The sequence below is a fragment of the Otolemur garnettii genome, unplaced genomic scaffold (genome assembly GCF_000181295.1).
Source record: "Otolemur garnettii isolate 467f Iridium unplaced genomic scaffold, OtoGar3 scaffold00008, whole genome shotgun sequence".
In the NCBI taxonomy this organism is placed as follows: Eukaryota; Metazoa; Chordata; class Mammalia; order Primates; family Galagidae; genus Otolemur; species Otolemur garnettii.
The window spans coordinates 21479936-21500711 of record NW_003852403.1 but is presented as its reverse complement, the minus strand read 5'-3'; the positions used below and the strand labels follow the sequence as shown (position 1 = coordinate 21500711).

The 20776-nt window shown below is 37.7% G+C and overlaps 1 protein-coding gene across 2 annotated transcripts in view; it reads right to left on the bottom strand.

The window, feature by feature from the left end:
* JMJD1C (jumonji domain containing 1C) overlaps positions 1 to 20776 on the bottom strand; it is a 360771-nt gene that overhangs the window by 300819 nt on the left and 39176 nt on the right. Inside the window, exon 1 of one of the 2 annotated variants that reach the window (XM_003783626.3) lies at positions 6809 to 7054. The exons of the other annotated variant lie outside the window; for it this stretch is intronic. Coding sequence (XP_003783674.1) covers positions 6809 to 6976 — 168 coding nt within the window. The 5' untranslated portion in view covers positions 6977 to 7054. Of the gene's footprint in view, positions 1 to 6808; positions 7055 to 20776 lie in introns of those variants that run through there. 2 annotated transcript variants of the gene reach the window in all.

Sequence of the window (20776 nt, the reverse complement as noted above, 5' to 3'; positions counted from 1 at the left end):
TCTGGTTTTGGGATTTTGTGATATGGGCTAATCTCACTGGAGTTAGATGATATCTCAGAGTAGTTTTGATTTGCATTTCTCTGATGATTAAACATTAATTTTTAATTCAATATGTTAATAAGTTATTTATCATATTGCATCCCCATTTACAAGTAAAATACGTTTGTAATTTCCCCTTTATAATAATATATTTTCTCCAATTTTAATATCAAGTGTATCCAGGCTAAGTAGAATGATTTTGAAGTATTTTTTTCTATTGTCTATTTGGCATGATCTGTTTTCTTGAAATTATCTTTTACTTTTATTTATAAACATTAGTTGTCTGTTTTCCTAAGACTTTGGAAAAAAACAAAATAAGATGAAGAAGTTAACTGATCAAAGTATTCTATAATACACATACTCTATTTGTCAATGTGAACGTTACTTTCTTTGCATTATTACTATTGTTATTGCTTAATATTTTGTTGCAGCAATTGTCTGATTTCTTTTCTAAATCTATTTATCTTTATTCATTCTTTATGAGGTTTTTGTTCTCAGTCCTTATGTTAAACATTGTTACTGTCATTAAATTTAGCCTAAAAAAAATAAAAATAAAAAAGAGCTTACTTTGGATATATTAATCATAAATCACTTTAAATTTCCTAGATATTAATATTATTTATATTTAAAACGCAAAAGTTTTACAAAATAACTTCTCCGTTGGTATGTAGCTCAGAACAGTTTAAAAGCTAAATTCCCAGGTTATCCCCAAAGCAAGCAAATTTATGGATTTGGTCTTTGAAACACACTATGACTCTTTTGCTCCTTTTATGTATTGAAATATCCAGACACATTTTCTTAAATACTCACACTTTAAACAGGGCTGGCTTAAAAACAGTGATGAAGCTTCAAAGAAAGACAAGTGAGTGGGTAGTGAATGGATGGATGGATAAACACATAAGAGACTGAGTTCAATAATAGACACTAAGTAAAAAAGCAAAGAGTAAATCGCTTTGTTCTTAAAAGAGCATGACATATATCAAAAAATGAATATTATCATAGTACTTCTCAACTGCCAGTTTTCCTTCTATAATACTATTCTCTAGAAAAGTTCCTCAAAAAGTAGGACAGTAGTAATGTCAACAATGTATGCCAAGACAAGAACACTGCTAAGTAGTAAGCATGTACATAGCACATATTGCATGTTTGTTTTTTTTTTTTTTTTTGGCAGTTTTTTGGCCAGGGCTGGGTTTGAACCTGCCACCTTCGGTATATGGGGCCAACACCCTACTCCTTGAGCACAGGCACCACCCTGCATGTATTTCAACTTCTTCAACAATATGGCCCTCCTACACAAAAAGGGTTCAGATAAGACTTTTTTGTTGGTTAATACAATTCCAATATAATCAAAAAGGTTGCCAAAATATTTTTTAAAAGTCAAAAAAATAGCTAAAATTATTTAAACATAATCTAAAACATTCTAGTAATTAAGTAATTAAACTTATTACTTAAGAGATTAGGGAGTACCATCACTATAACTCCCGGCATGAAAAAAGTAACTTTTTTTGTTTTGTTTCATTTTTTGAGATACAGTCTCACTTTGTCGCCCTTGGTAGAGTGCCATGGTGTCACAAGCTCACAGCAACTCTTGGGCTTACGCCATTCTCTTGCCCTAGCTCTCAAGTAGCTGGGACTACAGGCACCCAATACTATGCCCTGCTATTTTTTTTGTTGCAGTTGTCACTGTTGTTTAGCTGGCCCAGGCTGGGTTTGAACCGGCCAGCCTGGGTGTATACGGCCAGCATCCTAACCACTGAGCTACAGGTGCCACCCGAAAAAATAAAATTTTAATTTATTGGTATCAAATGATATACGTTTATAGTGTACAAAAATACAAGAATATGCTCACTTCCATGGTGTGGCAAAAATAATGCTAGCCCAGAAAACTAGATGTACATATTCAGAAAAATGAAACTAGACCCCTGTTTCCTGTCACATACAAAAAATCAAATAGAAATGGATTCACAGACTTAAATCTATGACCTAAAAAAATAAAACCACTAAAAGAAAACATTGGGAAAATGCTTCAAGCGCCAGTCTGGGCATGGACTTCTTGAATAATACCCCCAAAGCAAAACTGGACAAATGGATTCCTAATAACCTAATTCCTAATTCCTTTCCACACAGCAAAAGAAATAATCAGCAAAAAGAAAATCCACAGACTGGGAGAAAATATTTGCGAATTATTCCTCTGAAGAGAGATTAATAACTAGAATACTTAAGTTCCAACAATTCAATAGGAGAAAAAAAATCAACCTAACAAAAAAAAAAATGGGCCAAGGAACTGAATAAGCATTTCTCAAAACAAGACATGTAAATGGCCAACAGGTATTATGAAAATGTTTCAACATCATTAGTCATCAGAGAAATGCAAATCAAAACTATAATGAGATATCTGCAACACCTGTTAAAACAGCTTTTTATCAAAAAGACAGGCAATAGGCTGGGCACAGTGGCTTGTCCCTGTATTCCTAGCACTCTGGGAGTCTGAGGTGGAAGGATCACTTGAACGCAAGAGTTCAAGACCAGCCTGAGCAAAAGCAAGACCCCATCTCTGCTACAAATAGAAAAATGAGCAGGGCATTGTGGCAGGCTTCTGTAGTCCCAGCTACTGGGAAGGCTGAGGCAGAAGGATCACTAAAATCCAGGGGTTTGAGGTTGTTGTGAACTAGGTTGATGACATGGCACTCTAGCCTAGGAAACAGACTGAGACTCTTGACTCAAAAAAACAGAAAAAAAGACAAGCAATAACAAATGCTAGAAAGGATATGAAGATAGGAAAACCCTTTAACTCGGGCTACCACATTTAGAACAGTATGGAAATTCCTCAGAAAATTAAAAATAGACCTAATATATGACCCAGTGATTCCACTGCTACGTATATATCCAAAGGAAGGGAATTCAACATATTGAAAAGATTATCTGCATTCCCATATACTGTAGCACTATTTACAACAGCCAAAATTTGGAATCAACTTAAATGTCCATCAACAAATGAATGGATAAAGATATTGTGGTACATATATACAATGGACAATTACACAGCCACAAAAAAGAATAAAATTGTCCTATTTATAATATGGATAGAACTGAAGAACATTATGTTAAACAAAATAACCCAAGCACAGAAAGATAAATTTCCAATTTTCTCACACATATATGGGAGCCAAATATTAAAAACAATTGATCTCGTGGAGACAGAGAGTAGAATGATGGCTACCAGAGGCTGGGAAGAGCAATGGGGAAGGGGAGATAAAGTCAGGATGATTAATGGGTGTAAGAATATACTTAGAATGAGTAGTACTTGATAGCACCACAAAGTGACTATAATCATCACTAAGTTAGCATTTATTTTAAAATAACTAAAAGTGTAGAACCGGAAGGTTCCTAACACAAAGAAATGATAAATGCCTAGGGTGTTGGATACCCTAATTACCCCAGATTGGATTAATTCACATTGTATGCGTGTTTCAAAACATCACATGTATCCTATAAAAATATACGTAACTACTACACTGTCATAATTAAAAATTAAAGAAAAAAGAATGTCAGCCCAAAGATATTCATGTCCTAATCCTCAGTATCTGTAACTCTTACATTACACGGCAGAGGAATTAATATTCAGATGGCATTATAGTTGTTTATAACTCTTACATTACACGGCAAAGAGGAATTAAGATTCAGATGGCAAAATTGTCCTATATCATCTGAGTTATGATTATCAACACAGTAACAAAGGCACTTAAAAGTGAAAGAAGGAAGGACAGTCAGAAGGAAATGATCAGGAAAGAAGGTCACCTAGCTAGATGGAAGAAGAGGGCCATGAGTCAAGGAAGAGAAAAGGAAAGAAAATGGATCTATCTAGTCTAAAACATAGTCTTGCCACACCTTGAGTTTAGCCCAGTAAAACCCATATCAGATTTCCAAAACTGCAATAATCATAATTTTGCATAGTTTAAGCCATCAAGGTTATGCTAATTAAAGCAGTGACAGGAAATTCAAATAATTATCTTTAAGACAAAGATATTGCCTCAACTACTTTCAAGTTTTGATAGTTATCCTTCCAAATCATGAACTACTTACATGTACAGCCAAGATTTCTAATGTATTTACAAATTTTTAATTATATATTTTGTAACATTTTTTAAAAACCCTATTTATCAAAATTTCTCATATAACTGATCAAACACTTTAAAATTTACTCTTCAGTAACAAAAGTCTAACAGGAGTACATTATGTCAATGCTAAACTGTCTTAAGTTTCATGTAAGAATATGGATGTAAGAAAGTCTGAAACAATTCAAAAGTTATAGATTCTAGGCTTTAAAAAATCTATAATTACACTGTAAGTAATAACATTCATTTTTCAGATAAAGACTATTAGATAGGGTCGTGCCTGTAGCTCAGTGAGTAGGGTGTCAGCCCCATATACCATGGGTGGTGAGTTCAAACCCAGCCCTGGCCAAAGTGCAACAACAAAAAAATTTTTTAAAAAAAGACTATTAGATAAAGGAAAATCTGTCATATGTTTACACATTCGTAGTTCAACATGCATTTTTCTTTTTTAAGTTAAACTTTGTATAGTGAAATGCAGAAATATTAAGGGTACACTTCAATTTTTTCTTGGGGGGGGGGTCTGAGATATGGTCTCACTATGTTACCCTGGCTAGAGTGTACTGACATCATGGTAGCTTACTGCAACCTAAAACTCCTGGGCTCAAGGGATCCTCCTACCTTAGTTTCCTGAGTAGCTGGGACTACAGGCATACACCACCATGCCCAGCTAATTTTCCTATTTCTTATACAGTTAGGGTCTCCCTCTGGGTCAGGCTGGTCTGGAACTCAAGATTCAAGCAATTCTCCCACCACTGGCTCACAAATTGCGGGGATTACAGGCATGAGCCACTGCATCCAGCCCACTTCTAGGAATTTTGACAAAAATATATACACCTGTTTAACCAACATTCAAGATATAAGACATTTTCATCATCTAAAGAAACTCCTTCCTATTCTTTCCAGTCAATCTCCACCATCCACAGTTAAGTTATTTTTAATTTATTTTTAATACCCAGGCATTTACAAACATGGATACATGTTAACTCCCTCCTCCTATCATCTAAGTTCCCAACTAAGAAAGTAATTAAGTCTGTAAAAGATTTTAGTTTGATAACTCAACTGCCACCAATAATATCTACAACTTAAAACTGTATTTCCTAATTTACATGTATCTACTTAAAACATGTAGAAACACAAAATATCACTTTTTGTTTTAAAACAATAAAATAATTTTAAAATGTTAAACTATAATCCAACTAGCTTCCACATAAAAGCCAACACAGTTTCACATCAGAGTAAAAGGAGAAATAAATTCAGCACATGCTTTTTACACAAAAAGTTACTGAATTAACTTCCCATATTTTGTAAAACTGCTAAGATCAGCAGTATTGTCTAAAAATTATTCTATTTTTGAATAGTAACTGACCAAAATCTACAAACTTACCTCTATTCCACTTATTTCCATTACAAACCTATTAGCAAAACAATCCTATTCTGCAAGATCAAGTCATTATTAATATACTCCACATGAATCCCTTATTATTGCCTACATACAATAAAGAAAACACATGGTTTAAAATATGACAGGTACAAAGTGTTAAAATACATGTACAGATATTACAGTGAATTTAGAATAAGTTTGCATAAAAAGGGAAAAAATTCCCAAATATAAAATTTTCAGTGAAAAAATAAACGCCACTGGGCACTATTAATAAATTTCATAAATGACTACTTATAAGTCAACCTTGGGAAGCCTAGCCAACCAACACCTTGTCTGTACTCGGCCCCTTACCTTCAATCTGTCTGCCTGTGAGAATGTGCTTGGAAAACAACGGGCATACCTTATCTCAAAATCACACACACAACATCACTACTAAAAGAAAACTGCGGTGTCATATGTAATGAAAAGAAACCAAAGAGAAAGCCAACGAATTCTGAAGGGCGTTTAACATTTTAATTTACAATATTATTTCTTATTGTATTTAAAACCATATAAAACCCAGGAACATCTTGACTCTAAAGTGCCATCTGTTTCTAACAAAAAAGTACACTATGGCAAAGAAAGAAAGGGAGAAAAAGATTAATTTCTATTCCCTCCATGCCAAAAATTTTCATTTCCAGCGTTTCTGATTAGAAAGCCAAGCATCTACTAAGTGCAAGTTGAATCAGGGAACCAATACCGTCAGGGCCTCTGCCTCTAAAACACAAATGAACCTCAGGACTGCCTGGAAAACCAGAATCCTTTTCTCCCACTCCTTTGGCAACCTCACAACTTAAGTTTTAAGTCTCAAAGCCCCCGTACTTCTAAGACTTTTGCAAGGAAAGAAATGCCTGTGAAGCAGGCCACGCACTCCCGCAAGCGGCCCGCCCCCTACCCCACCTGCCCGCGGCCCCAGCCTCCAGCTCCACCTTTGCGTGAGATCCCCGCCGTCCAGGCGCCACAGGGGGGAGCCGCGGTCGAATCCTCCCCGACAGGGGTCAGGGTGGGCGCCGTGGCCGTCGGAGAAATCTTGCTCCGACACCACCTCAGCCACCGGGAGGGAGGCAGCAGCCGGGCAAGGGATGTGGGTAAACCGGCCGCGGGCTCGGCAGAGGGGCGTGACCGCCAGTTAGCCGGGCTGAGCTAGGTGCCAGAGGTGCCCTGGCAAAGCGCGGTCGCGACAGACCGGGGTGCGGGAGCAGGCAATGAGAAAGGAAGGCGCTCGCTGTCTTACCGCTAGGTCTGGATTGCGGCTGTCCCTATGTGACACGGCTCGGATGACCCCCGCTCGCCAATTCCGCCGGCTGCGTCCGCTCTCCCCACGCTCCGGACGCGCCTCCTCGCCGACCGCCACACACAAGAACCGCTTCCCCACCAGCTCCGGCCGCGTCTCTACCGCCATAGCCGTCGCTACCAAGACGGTCGCTGCCGCCTCCACTGCGAAGGAACCAGTGAGACGCCCCCCTCCTACCGGCCGCCCATGCTGAGGAGAGCGGACCGAGAGACGGCGGCGCCCCCGCGAGCGAGCGCAGACTCGGCGGCGCACCGGCCGCTCAGCACAGCAGGACACAGCGACCTCTTCCCTCTCTGTCTCGAACACTTTCCTGAACTCCCAGATTCGCAGCCTTGGGCTACAGCTCTGCCAAAAGAATAAAGGAAAAAAAAAAGGAAAAAAAAAAACTGACACAAATCACTACACGGCCGTCGGAGGGCCTGAGGCAGCCCCGACCACCGCCGCCACAGCGCCGCGGCCAGTACTACTCCGCCTCCTCACCCACTGGCGCGGCAGCGAGCGCGCAGCGCGTCTCCTTCCGCCGGCGCGGGTGGGGGGAGGGAGCGCCGGGAGGGTCGGCGGAACCACCGCAGACGGAAAGTAGTGCCCGACGCGGCGGCGGCTGAAGGACCAGCCAAGCTCCGAGGGCGGCGGCAGCTCCGAGACCACTGAAGGAATATAGGCGCAGGGAATCTCCTTCAGCAACGCCGATTAAAAGCATTTGGGGTCCCTTTCTATTTGTCGCTACCCAGAGGTTGGCGAAACTGAAGTGTACTGGTTGCATTCTGGTTCATAAAATAAACTCCGGATTAAGAACCTCATCTCCAGAGCGCTGTTTTTCAGAAAACAGAGCACCGGCCGTCGGAGTTAGCTTGAATTAGCAGTCCTGCAGTATCAGCAGCACAGCAGAGCGGCAACGTATTGAAAATTAACAGTCCGGCTTTAAATGAAAATGAAGAAAAAGCTGCCATCTTTTCATTCTTCCCATTTGTGGTGACACTAGTTACACGTTTAACCTATTCGGAGATTTACACCTCACCACTGCTTTGCTCTAAGAACGCCAAACGCTCCGCTGTAGGCTTTTGTCACCGTCCTTAAATTTCACAAACTGTCTCTGCGCTAATCTTAGTACTTTTAGTACTAGCACATAGCTCAAACACACTGTTCAAGATAATAAAAACAAGGAAAGGCTCCAGATTCGGTTATTTTAAAATACCATGGAAAGAAAATGATTTGAACCAATCACAGTGCCAATAAATAAATTATGTTTACTTCCCGTCCAATCACAATGGCACATCATAACTCAGGCACACTCAGATCTCCAACTTGGAACAATTACTTCCTCTATGATCATCCTGAGTTTTTCTAAATCAGACTGCTCTAAAGATGGCAGTGAGCAGTTCACAATTTCAGGAATACTTTCTAGTGTTTTTAAAAGGCAGCTGTGGTATTTTAGTGGTCCTTGTGATTATAACAGCTTCAAAAATTATTTTAGTCCAATAAAAATTTCAGTTTCTTAGACATTTTTCTAAACCTCTATTCAAAAAAAAGTTATCTTTTTAAAGGAGTTTACATTCAGTTTACATTCAGTAATCTGAATGTTTAAAATAAACATAATAAGACTCTTACCCATTTTCCATAGAACACCCAAGCTGGGCTGTCAAAGTGGAAAAACACGAGCCACTGCTCACAGGTTAGAAAGCAAATTCTAAGGAAGATGGATTTTTATCACGATGGCCTAATTTTGCTAAGCTAAAGACCAAACACAGAACTATAATATATAAAAAGAAAAACTGTGTCCAAAAATTCATATTAGCAATTTTGCTTGGGCAATTTTCTGTTTTTTTTTTTAAAGATGGCAATTTTATTTCTAAGTCCGCTTTTTCAGTGTACACTGTACTACTACACTTAGAAAATTATCGTGAGAATTATGGACTTAAGATTTCTTTTTTTACTTTATTTTTTATTTTCTTTTTAAAAACAGAGTCTCACTTTGTCGCCCTTGGTAGGGTGCTGTAGCTCACAGCTCACAGCAACCTCCAGCTCTTGGGCTTCGACAATTCTCTTGCCTCAGTCTCCAGAGTAGCTGGGATGTAGGTGCCCGCCACAAAGCCCAGCTATTTTTTTGTTGCAGTTTGGCTGGGCCCGGGTTCAAACCTGCCACCCTCGGCATATGGGACCTACGCCCTACTCACTGAGACACAGGCATTGCCCAGGGACTTAAAATTTCTAAAGTGTCACTTTATATTAAGGAAACAGTAAAACAACCTGGTAAAAATAATATATAGAAAAATAAAAGCGCAAGGAGATCCACATTCTGATAGCAAATCACTGATGATTAACGTGGGCATGAAACAACTGTTAAAGTGGAAAATGCCTGGGCTCGGCGCCTATAGCTCAACCGGCTAAGGCGCCAGCCAGTACACCTAAGGTGGCAGGTTTGAATCCCCAGCCCGGACCCGCCAAACAACAATGACGGCTGCAACCAAAAAATATCCGGGCGTTGTCGTGGGCGCCTGTGGTCCCAGCTACTTGGGAGGCGGAGGCAGGAGACTCGCTTGAGCCCAGGAGTTGGAGGTTGCTGTGAGCTGTAATGCCACGGCACTCTACCCAGGGGGACAGCTTGAGGCTCTGCCTCAAAAAAAAAAAAAAAAAAAAAAGTGGAAAATGCCTGATTCCTAATTCTCAGTGATATCCTAGGAGCAAATGAAAAAATACACTCATTTGAGAAGATATGCAAATTTTACAATTATATAAATTCCATTTGCCAAATTATATTCTTACAGTATAGATGGTTAAGTTGAGTTGACTTACATAAAACTGCTATTTTCTATTTTGAAGGCAAACTGATGTAAATGGTCCCCTAGGAGTCCCCTCTGCATGCTGAATTCCACCCTATTAAATGTTCTCAAATAGCATGTAAATCCAATAAATCAATGCAAATATTTCATATGTTTGAAAGTTTTTAAGGAGGTCATATAGTCCCATATTTTTTCTTTTCTTTTTTTTTTTTTTTTTTTGCAGTTTTTGGCCAGGGCTGGGTTTGAACCCACCACTACCAGCATATGGGGAAGGCACCCTACTCCTTTGAGCCACAGGCATTGCCCTAGCCCCATATTTTTAATCAGACTTCTTATATTCTTAGACTATATATTTTTTCCAAATGGGAAGATGACAACTTTTATTATTACTATAAATATATTTTAGGGCGGCGCCTGTGGCTCAGTGAGTAGGGCGCCAGCCCCATACCAAGGGTGGCAGGTTCAAACCCAGCCCTGGCCAAACTGCAACAAAAAAATAGGCAGGTGTTGTGGTGGGCACCTGCAGTTCCAGCTACTCAGGAGGCTGAGGCAAAAGAATCGCCTTACGCCCAGGAGTTGGAGGTTACTGTGAGCTGTGATGTCACAGTACTCTACCGAAGGCAACAAAGTATGACTGTCTCTTAAAAAAATAATAATAATATATATATACACATATATATATATATATATACACACATTTTAAATTCTGTTCTATAAAGCTCTTGGCTGCAACCAATAAATAAAGTTTACACTGATTCATGAATTTTTTTTTAGTAGATATTTTCCTTTCAACGAAACTCAGAGTGCATTTTCTAAAATGTAGAATAATAAATCCATACAGGCTTTTTATTTGCTTGCTGGAGGTTTTTTTTGCTTTGCTTTGTTTGGGGGTTTGTTTATGTTATTTTGGGGTTTATTTATATTATTATGGGGTTTATTACGGGGTTTGTTTATATTATTTTATTTTTGACAGCAAATCATAACTTTGTAAATAAAATCAGAAGAATTTTTAAAGTCAAATTTGAAACTTTCAAATTTTTTTTGTAGTCAGTGAGTTTCCTTACATTCTTTATTTTAATAAAGAGCCTCAAAAAATGCCAATATTTATGTAATGAAAAGACAAAGGAAAGAGTGGTGGTATTTTTCACTACACGGCTAAAAGAGTAAGGGTGAAGAATTTAAAATAACTAACTTTACTCAAAGAAGCTAAAAAATTAGAAATAAGATTATCTATTCCTTCCATCCACACATATCAATATGTACATTTAAAATGGCTACACCCACATATCAATTCAAACATACACCATATATTAAATGTCCTAATCTCCATAAAAGATACATTGGGAGATTATTTGTTTTTTAAAATTGTGCAAAAATTTATTCATAAAAACTATTTGGGTCATCCATGGTGCCCTATACCTGTAGTCCCAGATATTCAAAGGCTGAGGTGGGAAGATTGCTTGAGGCCAGGATTTCAGTCCAGCCTAGGCAATATAGCAAGACTCTTGTTTCTAAAAAAGAAAAAAAAATTAATCAAAACTAACATACAGGAGGGAAATGTATCTATTGTAATAAGAATTGTAATTATCAGCTAGGTGCCCCGTGGCTCAGTGGTTGGGGCACCAGCACCAGGGCCGGTAAGTTCAAGGCCGGCCAGGGCCTGCTAAAACAAGTGACAACAATAACAAGAAAATAGCCAGGCTTTGTAGCAGGCACCTGTAGTCCCAACTACTTGGAAGTCTGAGGCAAGAGAATTGCTTAAGCCCAAGCATTTGAGTTTGCTGTGAGTTGTGACCCCAAGGCACTCTACCAAGAGTGACATACTAAGAGTTTGTCTCAAAAAAAAAAAAAATCATAATTATCTACTTCATTAGCAAAGACTAGCAGTGTATGAAGTTTAGTTTCAATAAGCAAAAGCCTACTGGGTGTAAGTTTTTCACTTTCTAACTTGGTATAATTGTGGAAAGGGTTAATTATCTGCTTTCATATATGCCAATGTTTTGTGGCATTATAGGTCTCTACTCAAAAAAAAAAAAATCACTGATATAACACAAACAGATTAACAGTTTAACACATTAGCTACCATCTATAGAACACTTACTATACACATGAAATATTTCAGATATACATGAAATCTCACTTCAAGGATGAGGAAAAGGACATTTAGAGAAGTTAATAATTTATGTAGGAATACCATTAAGAAAGTGGTTTTCAAAACCTGGCCGTGGGATAACAAAGGCTACCTTCTCTGAACCACTATACTAAAAATAAAAAAAAAAAAAAATGGCTTAAAAGAAAAAAGTTCAGTCATCAGGTTGCTTCCTCCTGATTTATAGTTTATTCATAATTAATTTGCTTATTATTTACTTAGCACTTACTATGTGTCTCACATCCTGCAATGTTTTGAAGATAAGGCCTTTGTTCTTGAGAAGCTCCTAGTCTATCTGTAAAGATAGACAATAGAAATGCTTTGGTTTATTTGTTTAAGGAACTACCAATAGAATAACATACAAATTCAATGCATTTAAACAAATACTTTGCAAATCTACTATACTTTGGAGACTTTCATTATTTATCAAACATAAAAACTGGGTTGAGTTTATGGAGTCTTAGACTATCCACACAGGTATCTAAAACATCTAAAAAATGTAGAAGCCAGTATTATTAGTAAAATGAAGGAAACTGAGAGTTTCAATTGAATTAACCAAATGAAACACTAAGAATAAAAAAAGAGTATAAATTTGTTACCATGTTTTTATTAAATATTAAATAATTTGTTTTTAGGTATTTGCTTAAATATGTATTGAAAATGAATTCCTTGGCTCGGCGCCTGTGGCTCAAGCGGCTAAGGCGCCAGTCACATACACCTAAGGTGGCAGGTTCGAATCCCCAGCCCGGGCCCGCCAAACAACAATGATGGCTGCGACCAAAAAATGGTCGGGCGTTGTGGCGAGTGCCTGTAGTCCCAGCTACTTGGGAGGCTGAGGCAGGAGACTCGCTTGAGCCCACGAGTTGGAGGTTGCTGTGAGCATGATGCCATGGCACTCTACCTAGGAGGATAGCTTGAGGCTCTGTCTCAAAAAAAAAAATGAATTCCTTGATCACATTTATCATAATGGCAAGATAACTCCAGGCCAGAAGCCGTGGATCATGCTTGTAATCTCAGCACTTGGGAGGCTGAGGCGGGTAGATTATCTGAGCTCAAAGGTTCAAGACCAGCCTGAGTCAGAGAGAGACATCATCTCCACAAAGACCCAGGCATTATGGCAGGTGCCTGTAGTCCCAGGTACCTGGGAGGCAGAGGAAAGAGAATTGCGTAAGCCCGAGTGTTTAGGTTTCTGTGAGCTGTGACGCCATGGCACTCTACCCAGGGTGACATAGTGAGACTCTGTCTTAAAAAAAAAAAAAAGATAAGGTATCTCCAACGTCTATTCCTCAAGGAAACCATTCCTGATACCCAGACTGAGTCAGATTCTCCAATTAAGGACTTTCAAAACACGCCCTGTTTATCTTGCTACAACCATATCTAGACTATTCATTGTATAATTGATTATTTAATATTTGTCTCCCTTGGTAGAATATGAGCTCCATGAGGACAGGACAGTGTATCTTTATCTTGCTTATAACAATACACTTAGCAATTACTAGGTCTTGCTAAGAAAAGATAATAATTAGGGCAGCACCTATGGCTCAAAGGAGTAGAGTGCCAGCCCCATATACTGGAGGTGGTGGGTTCAAACCCGGCCCCAACCAAAAACTGCAAAAAAAAGATAAAAGATAATAATTAAATGAACTAATGACAGCAAAATGTACCTTTCCCCAAATCTAACCACTATGAGGAACTTAGAATCTCTAAATCAAGAGTCACAAGAGTTCCTATTGTTCCTATTTATCTCCTTCATAATAATGTCTTACATACATATTATTTCATTTCACCATGAAGGTAAAATATTAAACCTTCAAAAGTGTGCCTCATCAGAAATTAATGTTCCCGGGGAAATTTCTAAAGAAAAGATATGAAGGAAGAGTTACTCCTCACAAGGAAACCATTCATTCATTTAGTTACCACATTACCAATTTAACACAAATCCCAAAATACCTCCAAGTGATCCTTTGAGTGTACATCCAAAACACTGGTCAATTTTTGGTCTTCTAGTGTCTCAATGTCCTTGAAGAAGCCAAAATAAAAACAAACTTTCTGACTATCTTATCAATGCCATGTGGGAGGAGGGAATGAGAGAAGGAAGAAAAGAAGATAGGAAAGATGAAATGAAGGAAGAAGGAAAGAAGCAATCTCTATTGAGCCTTCTAATTGTATGCTTTCTACATCTGTTACTTTGTTTCCAACTTAAAATCTGGCATTATAGGAACCTGCCACTTTTTTTCAACATCTTCTCCTCTATTAAAAGGAAAAACAAGTTTGCTTTTTAGTGATAAAAAATTAAAAATTTTGAGAGAATGCATAAAGCACTGAAAAATTCCTTATCTGCTAAGTGAGAAATGGAAAGCTCCCAGTAAGCACATAGTAAGAGTGTTCCCAAGGTGCCCCAGAGCACTTTTCCTCTGTTCATCACTCCTTTCATAAATGCTCAAATTATTAATTACCATGCCAGGTGCAAGTTTGCACTTTACAAACATTCCTAAATGATCACATTTCTATTGGTCTCACAAGGTTTCACCATTGCCACATTCTAATAACTAGAGAGTAAAAGTCCTAAAAGTCCTCTGTCCATGAAAGTTCATTAAATAAATGTTTCTGAACTTGTATTAAAGCTATAAATGAAGGAAAGGCAGAGTAACTAAACAATAATGCTGACTCAAAATCTCAGCATGTGAATTATACTCCACTGATGTTCACCACAGACGAACCTAGATTTTACATGAACACAGAACTTTATGATCACAAATGCACAGCTCTGAGACAAACTTCTCAAATTAATGGCATCTGGTTTCAGAGAAACAAAACCAAAAAGACAAGACCTAGCAAGCAATGAAATACGGGGAATTTTTAGACATTCCTTTCTTTGACACAATCTTAAAAAGTCACTTGATTACAAATAATCAGATTTATAAGACAGAACAGAAATATGTAATAAAAATAAATTGCTCCATATAAAGGAAAGCATTGTCTGCTGACTTCACATTTGCTTTATTACTATAGAAAATTTATTTATTAACCTAGTGTTCTAATTCCAAAGACTGTTCTCACAGAAGCACAGTATTTAGAAGCCCTAGATTACACTTTAAAAATCACAATCGACAACTAAAAATGATACCTCAAAAAAGACGTTACTACAAACTTAGAATTCAAATCTACATTCTGAGAGCACAGAATTCAAAACAACACTCCAGAGCACATTTTGGTATGATTTAACATTAAACAGACAAATATGCAGTAATGGTAGTATATCATCTCATTGTGACATCTGAAAAATAATAAATACTGAAGTCTTTCTACCTAAAAGTATTTGTTTTGCTAAGAAATAGACAGAAGAAATACATAGATGCCAACCAACATCATTTTTAACAGAATATGCAACCACTTATGTAAAACTGATCAATTTCTATTCCAAAGTCATTTACAAATACCTGTTTTAAGGTATATATCTGAAATGTAGCACTAAAAGTGAGCAGTCACATAATGTGGTATAATGAATGAGTAGGAGTCATAGAAGTCTAGATTATTTCTGCCACTCCCTACTGTATGCTTTCAGCAAACTACCTGTTCAAAAAATGTATAGCTGACTTCATTTTTAAGTATACTTAAAAGTATGCTTCGAAGGCTTCCAAGTAATTTTAGCAAGTAGAAAAGTATACTCTACTGTCACATTCAAGGACCCCAAATCCTTTAATAAGGATTGACAAAAGTAATATTGCTTAGCAAAACAAATACTTTTAGGCAGAAAGATTTCAATATTTATTATTTTTCAAGTCACAATGACATGATGTACTAATATTACTAAATATTAATATATAACCGCATATTACCAATCAATATTATTAACACATACTAATACAAACCAAAGTATTTCCCAATTAAACACTAGTTTTTACATCATATACAAAGCTTCTTTGCTCTGAAACTTTTGTCATAAAACTATTAAAACAAATAAGACTGTGCACATGCATGAGTGTCTCTATGTGCTAGCTGATTCTTGCTGCTGCTTCCTGCTTTAAAATAAGAAAAATCTTGCCAGATACAGTGACTCATGCCTGTAATCCTAGCACTCTGGGGAGGCCAAGGTGGATAGATTGCTTGAGTTCAGGAGTTCTACACCAGCCTGAGCAAGAGCGAGGACCCAACTCCAAAAAAATAGCCAGGGGTTGTGGTGGGCAACTGTACTCCCAGCTACTGGGAGGCTAAGGCAAGAGAAATCACTCGAGCCCAAGAGTTTGAGGTTATTGTGAGCTATGACACCACAGCACTCTACTCAGGCCGAGAAAGTGAGTCTCTGTCTCAAGAAAAAAAAAAGTCAAAATAATAACAAAAGACTTTTTCAGGCAAAGAAAGGCAAAGCCATTGTCAGCAGAATCAGGAAAAAATATGACACAAGGGAGAAATGTGGACATATATAAAGAAGCAAGGATTTCCAGAAATGGTTAAAATAAAACTAAAGAAAAATAACTTTATTCACATTTTTGATCATTACAAAAGATAACTGTCTCAGGCAAAAATTATAGCAATGCATTGTAGGGTTATAGTAAAATGTATAACACAACATCATAAAATATAGCAAGGAAAAATTGGAAGCGTATGGTACTAAGCCTCTTTACACTAACAAGAAGTGATATATTATTTGAAGGTGCACTGTAATTAATCAAAATGTGTATTACAACTAGCTAGGGCAACCACACAAGAAGAAATGAATGAAAAGTTATAAATAATAAGCCAACAGGGAAGATGAAATAAAATCATAAAACATACTCAACTAACCCAAGAAAAGGTAGAAAAAAAAGAAACAAGTGGAACAAACAAGAGCCAGCAAGATTCTAATCTAATCATGTCAATAATTGCTTTAAATGTGAATGATCCAAATGCAGCCACTAAAACAGACTGCCAGGTTTAAAATAAGCCATACCTAAATATATTCTTTCAACCAAAAGCCTACTTTAAATATAAAAACAAAAGTAAGTTAAAAGTAAAAGTATGAAATTACATACATGTATATACCAGGCTAACAAAAACCTAACCACAAATGGAATGGCTAGTAATCTCAGAAAAAATAGATGTCCACGCAAGGAAAATTACAGAATGCTTCAGAGTAAGAGATAAAGAAGGACATTAAATGATAATAATAGGCTCAATTCACCAACAACACACTAAATTACTAATTGCATATACACCTATAACAGAGCTTCCACATACATAACACAAAAAATTACAGGAATAATAGAAGAATTGAACAAATCCACAAACATACTATCATAAAGACATTAGTACTCATTTCTTAGTAATTTTTAGGACAAGACACAGAAAATGAGTAAAAATACAGGAAACTAGAACAGTGTGGATCAGTTTGACCTAAGTCACAATTATATGAAACCCTACCCAATAACATCAAAATATATAGTCTCTTGCTTGGCACCCATAGTTCGCTCAGTAGGGCACCGGCCACATGCACAGAGGCTGGAGGTTTGAGCCCAGCCCAGGCCTGCTAAACAACAATGACAACTGCAACCAAAAAATAGTGAGGCTTTGTGGTAGGCGCCTATAGTTCCAGCTACTTGGGAGGCTGAGGCAAAAGAATTATTTAACCCCGAGAGTTTGAGGTTGCTGTGAGCTGTGTAACAACAGAGCACTCTACTGAGGGCAACATAATAAGACTCTGTCTCAAAAAAGTGTGTGTGTGTGTGTGTGTGTAGTCTTTTCAAGTGCGCATGGAATAGTCATTCACTAAGGCAGACTATATATTGGGCCATCAACTAAATCTTCATGTAACAACAAAAACCCAGAAACCACACAAAGTATGTTACTGAGCAAAAAAGAACTGAACTAGAAATCAATAAAATAGATTTCTAGGAAATTCTTAAACATTTGGAATCAGCATACTTCTTTTTTTTTTTTTTTGAGACAGAGTCTCACTATGTCGCCCTGGGTAGAGTACCATGGTGTCACAGCTAACAGCAAGCTCAAACTCTTGGGCTTAAGCAATATTCTTGCCTCAGCCTCCCAAGTAGCTGGGACTTTACAGATGCCTACCACAACGCCCATCTATTTTTTTGTTGTAGTTGCCATTGTTGTTTGGCAGGCCCGGGCTGGGTTTGAACTCTCCAGCCTTGGTGTATGTGGCCGGAACTCTAGCCACTGAGCTACAGGCACCGAGCCAATATAATTTTTAATAAAGCAAAAATACACCATGATCAAATGAAAATTGCAAGTAAAATCAGAAATTAAATGAAAATGAAAACATAAATGTCAAAATTTGTGGGATATAGAAAAGTACTTTGAATGAAACATAATTAAATGCCTATTTTTGGAAAAATGTTATTTTAGTGAAAACTTGTGCCTTGAAAAATCAGGAAAAGAAGGGCAAAGTAAGCCTGAGCAATCAGAATGAAGAAAATGAATTTTTAAAAAATTCCATTAAGCTGATAAAAATACAGAAAAATCAATAAAATCAGAAGCGGGCTTGGGGAAAGATTAATAACACTGATAAACCAAGCTGGGTGCAATGGCCTAGGCTATAGTCCCAGTTAATTGTGAGGCTGAGGGAGGAGGATCACTTGAGGTTAGGAGTTCAGGTCCACCCTGGACTCGAAGGTAGAGAGACCCCCATCTCCCAAGGCACGGTGGTTCATGCCTATAATCCTAGCACTTTTTGAGAGGATTGCTTGAGCTTAGGAGTTCAAGATCAGCCTGAGCAAAGCAAGACCCTGTCTCTACTAAAAATACCAAAACTAGCTAGGCACAGTGATAGGTATCTATAGTCCCAGCTACTCACAAGGCTGAGGCAAGGGGATTGCTCAAACCCAAGAGTCGGAGGTTGCTGTGAGCTATGATGCCATAGTACTCTACCAAGAGCAGCAAAATAAGACTTTATCTCAAAAAAAAATTTTTTTTGCTAAATCTGTAGATGGATAGATTAAGTAAAGAGAGGAAAATTTACAAATTACCAATAAAAGGAATGAGAGCAGTGACATCACTACAGATTCTACAAATATTAGAAGAATAATAGAGGGAAATTCTGAAAAACCTCGTGCAAAAAAAAATTCATAAATTTACAGGAAATGAACAAATTCCTAAAAGACATAACTACAAAGCTTAATCAAGAAGACATAAATAACTGACTAGACACTATTTATTAAAGAAATTGAATTTGTAGTCAAAAATCCTCCAATACATAAAAACCCAAGTAATAGATGGCCTTATTGACAAATTCTAAAAACATTTAAGGATAAAATAATACCAATTTTATACAGAACCGATGAGAGTAACTCATTTTATGAGACAAGCATTATCTTGATAACAAAACTTGATAAATTCCAAAGGGAAAAAAGCACGTACACACACTATACACTATTATCACTCATAGATGTAAAATATTTTGAAATCAAAGTAAGGTAATATATTGGCTTGGTGCTCATAGCTCAGCAGTTAAGGCACTGGCCAGATACTCCAAGGCTGGCAGGTTGGAATCCAGCCCAGGCCTACCAAACAACAATGCCAACTACAACAAAAAAACAGCCAAGGGGCGGTGCCTATAGCTCAAAGGAGTAGGGCGCCACCCCATACATCGGAAGTGGCAGGTTCAAACCCAGCCCCAGACAAAAACTGCAAAAAAAAAAAAAAAAACCAGCCAGATTTTGTGGCAGGTGCCTGCAGTCCCAGCTGCTTGGAAGGCTGAGGAAAGAAAATCGCTTAAACCCAAGAGTTTGAGGTTGCTATGAGCTATAATGCCATGGCACTCTACTGAGGGCTAGATTCGAACCCACCAGCTCTGGTATATGTGGCTGGAGCCTTAGCCGCTTGAGCCATAGGCGCAGAGCCTAAAATTTAGATTCTTTAGAGAGAAATGGAGAGAACTAATATCGGAATCTCTTAAAAGAATAGAAGATTATGGTCATTTTAACTATTTAATACAATATTTTTATATTATAATAAAGACTGTTGTTTTTTAGGTGGAAGCCTTAGAAAACAAAATTCAACAAAATCTTGGCCAACAGGAAGAGCTATAAGAAAATTTTTCTTTTTCATGTATTATATTAACTAATTTGCAAGAGAGGGTTGGAGGAATAAGGCATAACAGAACTTGGGAGGAGAGAAAGGATGAATAAATGAGAACTTGTTATGTTTACGTAATGATGCATATATTTTTAAAAGATGAGACTATTTCTAATGAATTCTACTGAGGAAACCGCACAGCAGGGGGTGAAGTTCTTAGGATATATCAATATTGGTTCACCTTATAGCTGCTTTCACTGAAATTAATCATAGATGAGATTTCACTAGACATTTTAATGAAAGCTATGAAAAATATATTTATTGTCGTAGCTCGATTTAAAATGTTTTTTACAGGCTCAGCGCTGGTAGCTCAGTGTCAAGGGCACCAGCAACATATACTGGGGCTGGTGAGTTTGAACCTGGCCTGGATCTGCCAAATAATGATAACTACAATAAAAAAATAGCCAGGCATTGTGGCAGGTGCCTGTGGTCACAGCTACTTGGAGGCTGAGGCAAGACAATCGCTTGAGCCCAAGAGTTTGAGGTTGCTATGAGCTACACTGCCACAGCACTTTACCCAGGGCAACAGCTTGACACTCTTGTCTGGAAAAAAAAATACTTTTTACACTACATTACATAGTGTCTTCAAAACACTATCGAGGAAAATTTCCTATTGGTCCTAACATTAGCAGGAGTTGTGCTTTTTCCTAGCAGATGCTTTGTTTTCATCATATGGACACTATGAACTATATACAACACTAATTCAGTTTTCTCTTATAAATCTAGAAAGCTTTATATTACATTTTTTTTTTTTGAGATAAAGTGAGTTTCACTTTCTTGCCCTCCATAGAGTGCCGTAGAGTCACAGTTCACTGCAACCTCAAACTCTTGGGCTTAAGCAATTCTCTTGCATCAGACTCCCAAGTAGCTGGGACTACAGGTGCCCTCCACAAAGCCCAGCTATTT